Source organism: Pan troglodytes, chromosome 1, assembly GCF_028858775.2.
Source record: "Pan troglodytes isolate AG18354 chromosome 1, NHGRI_mPanTro3-v2.0_pri, whole genome shotgun sequence".
NCBI lineage: Eukaryota > Metazoa > Chordata > Mammalia > Primates > Hominidae > Pan > Pan troglodytes.
In genome coordinates, this window is record NC_072398.2 from 25,410,129 (window position 1) to 25,419,391 (window position 9,263).

A 9,263-nucleotide genomic window follows, 5' to 3' on the forward strand; every position below is an offset into this window, starting at 1 on the left:
GCACCTGTAAGAATGTGGTTATTACCCCACAATTTCAGAGCCATATTTAGCTGCAGGGTCAGCCAGTGGAGGCTCCAGCTGGGTCTCCAGCCCTTCCTTCAGAAGGGCAGATTTTTCTCTGCTGAATCAATTCTTACACAACTATATTCTGCAATGGAGATGGCTCTTGGTGAGAGCAGCTCTGTAAACATGGTTTAAATGACTTTGGTGAAGCTTGGAAGCTGAGCCTTCTGGGAAGGAGCGTGGGTGTTTGTGGATTAAACACTGCTGGGCAGCACAGTAAACAGGGCAGGGCGTTGCAAAGTGCACAAGTCTAAGAATGTCACCTGCCCAAGTTCCCTGGGGGAACTGAGTAAGGCTCAGGGTAGAAAGCGCAGGTAGAGAAGATGAATTTTGCTGAGAATGGTTCCTCAGCATAGCACTATGGCAAATTGGAGGGAGCATGGGTTAGGAAGAGTGTAGGATTCAAAATCAGACCAGGGTTCAATCCTTTGGCAATTACTAGCTGTGTGGCTTTACACTTACTCTCCCCTCTCCGTGGCTCAGTTTTTTTTTTTATCTGTACAGTGAGGTGAGCATATTTACTTTAGATTTGGGATGAGTACATGAAATACTGTAGTGAAAAAATGCTCTATGAATTGCATACTGTTATGCAGGTGATGGGTACTGTTATTACTCCTTCTGTGTGTAATAAAAGAATGATCTTGGCTGGGCGCAGTGGCTCACGCCTGTAATCCCAGCACTTTGGGAGGCCGAGGTGGGTGGATCACTTGAGCTCAGAAGTTCAAGACCAGCCTGCGCAACATGGCAAGATCTGGTCTCTACAAAAAAATACAAGAATTAGCCAGGTGTGGTGGCATGTGCCTGTAGTCCCAGGTACTCAGAAGGCTGAGGTGGGAGGATCACTCGAGCCCAGGAGGCCAAGGCTGCAGTGAGCCAAGATCCTGCCAGTGCACTCCAGCCCTGGGGAACAGAGTGAGACCCTGTCAAAAAAAAAAAAAAAAAAAGAGAGAGAGAGAAAATAGGATGATCTTGTAGTGCTCTAACCCTCTAGCACAAGGAATGAGGAATAGCTGGTTAGAAACCAGGGAATGGCTTTAGAATAGCTGAATACAACATCATAGGGGGTGTCTGAGGTCACTCCATTCACCCTCCTTCCTTCTCCATTTTTGGAAGAGACGGAGGTTCCAGATGGAAGTTCCAGGTAATTACTTGCCCAGTCTTCGGACTACCAACAGAGCTGAGTCTAGGCTCATATCTCTGGCCATGTCGCAGAATGTCACTGCCATGGCCTCTGTTCCTGGTGCTTGTGAGGCTGTTGGGATTTGGTGAAGGTCAAGGCCCCATCAGCACCCACTGGCCAGGTGCCAGAATCAGGGTGAGAGTACAGTATACCACATTTCACAGACTGTGATCTAACTAGAGTCCTCCAAAATAAAAGGCTGAAAGAACAAAATGACCAATACTGCATTATACACACACACACACACACACACACACACACACACACACACCCCTGAGAAATTATAGACTAGGTACTAAGAAATTTTTAAAAGGTTTACATTTCACCTGGTTTATAATTCCCCTGGGAGGGAAATTTCTCCCAGGAATGTTAACCTTTGCTATCTCCTCTCCAATTGGCCCAGTGGTATTTACACAGGACTTAAATCATGTATTTGTTGCTTACACTTTGGCACTTAAGGTGTTGTTAAACTTTGAAGCAGATGTTAGGCAGTTGCTGTGTTTGTTTCTGGATTCTCTCTCTCTCTCTTTTTTTTTTGAGATGGGGTCTCTCTCTGTCACCCCGGCTGGAGTGCAGTGGTGCCATCTCTACTCACTGCAACCTCTGCCTCCTGGGTTCAAGCAATTCTCCTGCCTCAGCCTTCTGAGTAGCTGGGATTACAGGCACCCACCACCATGTCCAGCTAATTTTTTTGTATTTTTAGTAGAGACAGGGTTTGACCATGTTGGCCAGGCTGGTCTCTAACTCCTGACCTCAGGTGATCTGCCTGCCTCGGACTCCCAAAGTGCTGGGATTACAGATGTGAGCCACCGCGCCGGCTGTTTCTGGATTCTCTAAAGCCCCCGGGGTTGGTCAAAGTTTCCATCAATTCCATTTTCTCTAATGAATAGATTTTCCTGGAGGATCTGCCTTGGGTGCTCAAGGACCTCTATCTTCTGTCTTTTGTGGGGCGAGAAGAAAAGAAATGAAAGGAGTGTTTTCTGCAGGTAAGAATGTGCTCTGGCATCTCAGGAATCTGCAGAGCCTGAGCTCAGACAAACTTTCCCACCCAGGTCACGTTCTTCCTCACAGTCTGTCTGTCCTAATGATTCACATGATGCTCTGACATTCCTCAGGGCTAGAAAATTTTCCAGGTCCCGTCTTAGGGAGCCTAGCTCAGGAATTAAACATACCCTGGGGTCGGGGGTACCAGCCACCACTTTAGCTGTAGGAGGACCTCTGCATCCTCATCTATAAAATGGGAATAATCACGGTGCCTTAGAGACACATATTAGCTGTTATCAGCTGGTATTAGGAGTATATGAGTAACAGAACCTCTGCTAGGTGGGTGAGGACAGGAGGTACAACTCTAGTTGATTGATTTTGTTACTGATGAACTTGCCTGGGGAGCCAGCCAGCTGAGGCTGATGGCAGAAAATAGATTTTTGGTTTATCAGAGCAAATAATCTGCTCCAGTAATTATAGGCCTGCATTTATTATGAGCAAAAGAACATTGAGGGCAGATTCTATGAGAATCTTAGATAACAGCGCCAGGCCCCATTGCTGGGACTTCCTAGAAGCTTTGGGAATTTTCATACTAAAGGTGGAGAACCCTGTGGGTTGAAACCTTCAACAAGGACTATCTCCAGAAACAAATCTGAACTTGGCTCCAGAAAGCAAGGTTTCGGACAATTCAGCTACTCCAGTTAATTTTACTTAAATGAGCGTTACAACTGTGATACCATGGTGAGCTTGTCTTGTAAACACTGAGAATGCTCTGGTACTATAACTTCCTTCAGCAGCAAGCATTAGAGTTTCCTCTTTCTTTACACTGAGTCACCTTCCCTGGTTCCTGAACCTCACAGAACTGATGTCTCAGTGCTGTCATTGGTCTGGGGGAGTCCTCCCACCTAGTCCTCTGCCCAGAGCCTATTTCGTGAACCACTGGTAATGCTGGCTCCAGGAGGTGCATACCAAGGGGTGGCTGACATCCAGAAGCCCCCTGGTCCTCCTAGTGGCAGCAACTCTGTAACCTCAGCAACTAGCCCTGTGCAGGGGACACAGGAGGCCTCATTTGTGTGCCCCAGCATGGGGCTGAGGGTAGAATCATTGCCCACTAGGGCCAAGAAATTCCATGGAGCTTCTCTGCAAATAGAAATTGCCAAGCTTCTTGGGAAGGGAGAGAAGCCACAGGTTGTCCCTCATCTCTTCCACCCACAGCCTTACAGACAAGATCCCCCAGCTTGCTCTGAATCTATCACTTACCCAGGGCTCCTTGGCAGATGTCTGTGCGGGTGGCTCCTCCAATGATAAACTGGGGGTCAGCGCAGATCTCCTGGGAACGAGACCCACAAAGTGCTGTTAGCCCACCAGCCAGGTGCTTCTGCAGCTAGGATGCCTCCATTCTCAGTGGGGTCTTCTAACCCCTTCTCCCCTTCCCCTCCCCTCTGGGGAAAGTGTGTCATCACAGTCAGAGCTCTGTGTCATGAGGTCCTTCTGACCCCTGCTCCCTGGGCCCTGATGGGTGGATGGGTGGTCCTGTCTGAGAAGGGCAGGCATTGGACCCTACACACTCTGGACTGCCTGGAGCCTCCTTCATTGTGCTGTGTCCCGGGGGCCACAGCAGCAAGTCCAGACTTTTCTGCCAGACGTGGAGACCATCCACACTCTAGAGCCACCCTATCCACTGGGTTAGCACCCCCTCTCCTCTGTTACTGCATGCAAGTTGTTTTGCTTGCATGAAATTCCTTCCTTTCCCACTCTCTTCCCTCCTTTTCCATATTGCATCATACCTTGAGGCTCATTGTCACCTCCTCCCTGAAGTCGTCCTTCCTAGTCCAATCCTCACTCATCCCTTCAAGTCTGAGTCCCAGAGTCTCTGGACTCTGCAATTTACTACTTAGGTATTACTCTGATTTCCTAACACATACCCTTTTGAGGGCAGGCGGGATCTAACCCTTTTGAATTCTTCCATGGGGCCATGAAACTTACAGCATCTATATATTCTGTACCTGCTTACATCAGAGACTGTGCTCAAAGCTATACCTCATGGAATGGGTATTATCCCCCTTTTACAGACGAGGAAACAGCTCAAAAAGGTGAAGTGACGTGTCCAAAGTTAACACAGTTCACAGATAATAGACAGCACCGGCATTGGAACTTACTGATCAAATGCGCCAACTCTCTCTGCTCCTGCCCTGCCTCTAATTGATTTAGTACCAAGCGTTCAAGGGTGTTAAAACCTCAGGGGCTATTGTCATGAGCAGCCTGATGGAAGCCAACCTTGAACACTTCTTAGCCCTTTCAGCAGCCCTCTGAGTGTGTTTCGATTCTGAAGAGCCCCACCCAAAAGCCACAGAGGAAGTTGGGGCACAAATTTGAGCCTCTCTGGGCTCAGGCAACCTTGCCTTGAAGGAGCTGCGTCTCATGTCCGCTTGGGTTGCACACGCCTGCCTCCACCCAACGGCCCTCGGCATGCCCACTCGGTCAAGCAGAAGTCTGCCTATATGAGACTTGGATCTAGCCCCTGCTCATTCTAGCTCAGATTGTGGGAGCTCTTCCGGAAGCACCATCTGCCGCAGAGGACATTCCCTTCATGCCTCTGCCTTGTTTCTCTCTGCTCCTGTCAAGTTTTGGGGATGGCAGAGAGAATCAGAATGCTCTTCTGCTGAGGCAAAGGAAGCCAGCTTGGCCCAAGGCCTGCCAGCGAGCTCTTATCCAGCTGATGGAATAGATTGGGCTTGGTGCTGGGAGCCTGTTTATTATAAAGAATCACACTGATAATCCTGAGTGTGCCAGGTACTTACCCCAGCAGGGTTTTTCCATTATACTTCAGAAACTTTCTAATGCCTTTAGCAGCCTCTCTAGAGAAGTCAGAGTTCAGAGTGGTGCTAAACACCTAAGCATCTAAGCGATGCTACAGAACACTGAAACTTGTGCACGGCATATAGGGCATCGAATTAAATATGGGTCTTACCAGTCAGTGAAAAGGGGCTGAGGGTTTGGGCTTTGCTGCATTATTCTGATAACCTAGGTTTGAATCCTGGCTCTGCCACTTATTATGTAGTTCGTAGGACCCTGGGAAGTCACTTAACCTTTTGAAGTCTCAGTTTTTTCACCTGCAAAATGGGAACGATGAAAACACCCACCACAGAGGATTGTTCTGAGTGTTAAATGAGATAATGATGTAAACATGCCCTGGCAAGCACTCCATAAATGTGATCTATTATTATTACTGTTGAAGAAGTTGATGATAACAGTCACTGAACTTGGAGACAGGACATATGTGTTTGAGGCTGAGTTCGGCCAGCTGAAGATAAGCAAGTGAGAAACCTCTCAGAGGTTTGATTTTCTTGGGGGAAACATAGGGGCTCACAACACCTGCCCTTGCTCCTAACAGACTGGTTGCTGGAAGGATGTGATGTGCCACCCGGATCACACCTGCTTTCTCCTCACTGTACCCCTGCATGGCCCTTGGACCCCACTGGACTTACTGCTTTAATCCCCCTTCCAGGCACTGGAGCCACTCTTGCCAGTGTTGTGAAATCCTCTCTCCGAGGAAGAGCAGCTCCTCCTGCTGCAAGGCTAACCTGCTCCCCTCCCCTGCCCACAACTCATATTCTCACTTCCTCAGGGACCCTGTTTCACTGCCCCCTCCCTGCCTTTATCTTTAATCCCTTCTTCCTGGTGATTCAACATATGACACATTCAACTTGTTCTCATATGAAAAAAACACAGGCTCTCAAAGTCCAGGTCCTGCTCTACCTATCAGTTCTCCTCTCTTCCCAGGGGCCCTTCTTAAATAAGTTGATCATGTTCTTAATTTCCAGTTCCTTAACTCTGGAGTCTACAACAATCTGGCTTTTACCCTCACCTTTCCATTGAAATTGCTCTGCTAAACTCACCAATGACTTGCTAGTGTTCAAATCCAGCGGAAACAATTGTGCTCCCCTTGCCTGACCTCAGCAGCATTTGAGAAGGTAGGAAGGAGGCAGAGAGCGCAGCCCTAAGGGGTAGCCTCAACATGCACAGACTACACACAGTCCTGGATCTATGCCCTATATCCACTTGACTCTGAGCAAGTATTTAACCTTCCCAAGCCTCAATTTCTTCAACTGGCAAATGGGGATCGTAAAAGTCACACTCTTCCTTGGTTGTGCAGTGCACAGCCCGCCTGCCCTAAGCAGTGGCGCTAGATCATCTCTAGACCTCTACATCCTCATCTGGAAGTCCCACAGGCATTTCCAACTGTTGGGGGACCTGTCTCTGTCCCCTCACTAGCCTCAGAAGTAAGTCTTCAGAAGCAGAAACCATATGCATTGTGCCCAGCATATAGTAGGTATTCGAGAAATGCTTACTGAATGAATGAAAGAATAAGTGAATGAGTATGTGAACTCACTATGTAAACTGTAAAGTGCCATGCAAATGTAAAGTGAACACATTCTCTTGGTTTGTGTTTCACTCTTTTTTTTTTTTTTTTTTACTTTTTTATAGAGACAAGTCTTACTGTGTTGCCCAGGCTGGTCTTGAACTCCTGGCTCAAGCGATCCTCCCACCTTGGCCTCCCATAGTGCTGGGATTACAGGTGTGAGGCACTGAGTCAGGTCAGTGTATCACTTTCACAACCATAATTTCATTTGAGGCACATTACAATCCTGCATCCATATTCTACAAACAGTCACTTCTTTTGTGTTCACTGGTGTATCTCCTGAGCTCTCAGGACAGTGCCTGGCATGTAACAGGTGCTCAATCAGTGTTGTCGAATGAGTGAGTAAATGAATGAATGAATGAATGAATGAATACTGTGAAAGGCATGGTTATGTGTCAGGCACTGGGGATATACTGGTAAATAATATACACATGATTCCTGCAGTTCAGTAGGAAGAACAAATACATGTGATTATATTCTAAACTGTGACAATGCTATGAAGGAAATGAGTGGGGTGAGAGTTAGAGAAAAACAAGGTGGGGAGGTGGCTGCTAAGAAGGGTCAGAAAAGACCTCTTTAGGGAGGGAACATGTTACTAAGTTGGGAAGAATGAGAGTGAGCCACAATCCAGGTAGCAGCGTGCCTTGCTGGTGAGAAGGCCTCGTGCAGGAAAGAACCGGCTCTTTGAGAGACTGAAAGGAGGCCATGACGGCAGGGCCTGGTGGGCCACAAAAGAGAGAAAATATTTAGGCAGCATGTTTTCTTTTAGATGAAGACATGGAGGCACAGAGAGGTTAAATGGCTCGTTCAAGGTCACCCAGCAGGTTAGCAAGAAGGAGAACCCAAGTGCTCTGAGTCTGGGCTAGGGCGCTTCCTGCAGCCCTCGCTACCTATGGGCTGGATTTAGGGTAACAGAAGGTGACCTGGGAGGCTGCTGGGTGTGGAAGCAGAGCTGGAAGCCTTGTTCTCACAACAGGAATCTAGAAGTTGGACTTCAGGGCAGGCTTTCCTAGGCGTGGTAGGGGAAGCCTGGGGAAGTGTCCCAAAGGAGGAGGAGCCTCAGGGGTTCCCCAAGAAACAGAATGGACAAGTAGATTGGGGAGCACAAGTTGTCCCAGGGCCGGGAGGTCAGAGACCCTGGGGGATGGGATAAGGGGGTCTGGAGGGCTCCCGGAGGTTTCCCCGGTGATTCCCGCCAGGGAAACCATGAGACACCTCCGTGTCCTGGGTTAATTACTAGTGTCAATGTTATGAGGAGGTATCGCTGGCTCCCCTTTGGAAAAATAAATCTAACCCCAGGGCTGCAGGAGACTATCCTTAGTCACAAAATGACCAGGCTATGGCCTGTCCCCCTCCATGAACAGACAGAACCCCAGTTGGAGACGGACTTTGTCTGGTAGATGCTGCCTCTCACCGTCCCTTCCCTGCAGACCCGATTCCCCTTCCCTTCCAGCTCCCCGCTAGAGTCCAATCAAAGTTTCACCCCGGCCTCCTGTATCACCCTGAGTTTTTGTGAAGTCCTAAAGTGGCCTGCTAGTGGGATCTGAGGGCAGTGATTCGCCCCGACCCGCCCAGGAAAGCGTGGTGGGTGGAAGAGGGGGAAGGCCCCGGGAGTCCCCCCACGCTCAAACAGAGTCCCGGGCTCTGGCGGCGCGGAGGTGTCGCAGGACTGCAGGGTCCTGGCTTGCGGCTTCCGCACTGCAGCACCCGGGCTGCCCCCCGCCCCAGCGCGCCGCGGGCCGGCCTGCACCCCGCCCTGCCCGGCACCCCGCCCTGCCCGCGTCCTGCCGCGCGCTTCCTACCGTGGGGCGCTTCCACTCGATGCCCCGGGTTTTGCTGGAGTAGGGCCCCAACTCCTTGAAGCCCAGGGCCGAGGGGATGGCCGGGAAGGACGGGTCCTGGAAGAGCGTCCCGGCCTCCAGACACTCGTTCCGCAGCGCCTCGTAGTCCTGGTTGAGGTACTTGATGGCCCTCTCGTGGGAGCCCAGCCCCTCGGCCGCCTCCCGGTCCTTCGCCAGCTTGGCCGCGATGCCCGCCATGCTGCGGTCCCGGCGGCCGTACTGCGCAGAGAAAGGTCGGGGCGACTGCGCAGAGAAAGGTCGGGGCGACTCCGCGCTGCGCTCGGCTGGGGCGCGGCCAGGGCCCGGCGAGCTGCTGCGGCCACTGCGGGCGCCGCCGCTGCGAGCGATGATTCACCGGAGGGAAGCGGCCCGGCCCGCGGGGTGTGGCCTCAGCCGCTCCCGGCCTGCTGGGCTCCCGGCCCGGGACCAGGCCAGCCTGCGGCCTGCGGAGCGCCAGGACCGCCGCGACCCGGGGCCGGTGCTGCCATCTGCGGACAGCTCCCGGGATGGCGCGGCCCGGCGCCGGGGAGGCTCGCGAATCGCGGTCCAGAGTTGGGGCTCCCACCGGAACCCGAGGCCACCTTTGCAGCCCATAGGGAAGAAGGCTAGGATAGTTGTGGCCGTCCGGAAAACACCCGGGGAGTTAGCAGAGGGTCAGGTAGTGAAGTCGAGGAAACTAAACCAGCTGCCCTGAACTTTGTGCCAAACAGCGTCTTAACGGCTCTGCATACGTCATCTCATTTAATCCTCCCAGCGACTCTGAAGAAGGCGC

At 51.0% G+C, this 9,263-nt stretch overlaps 1 protein-coding gene across 1 annotated transcript in view; it reads right to left on the minus strand.

The window, feature by feature from the left end:
* CAPN2 (calpain 2) overlaps positions 1-8,962 on the minus strand; it is a 63,564-nt gene extending 54,602 nt beyond the window's left edge. Inside the window, exons 1-2 of the mRNA XM_003308765.5 lie at positions 8,453-8,962; positions 3,488-3,557 (exon numbers count right to left, since the gene is read on the minus strand). Of these exons, the coding sequence (XP_003308813.1) occupies positions 3,488-3,557; positions 8,453-8,689 (307 nt within the window). The 5' untranslated portion in view covers positions 8,690-8,962. The remainder of the gene's footprint in view (positions 1-3,487; positions 3,558-8,452) is intronic.
* Between the last annotated feature and the right edge of the window lie 301 nt (positions 8,963-9,263).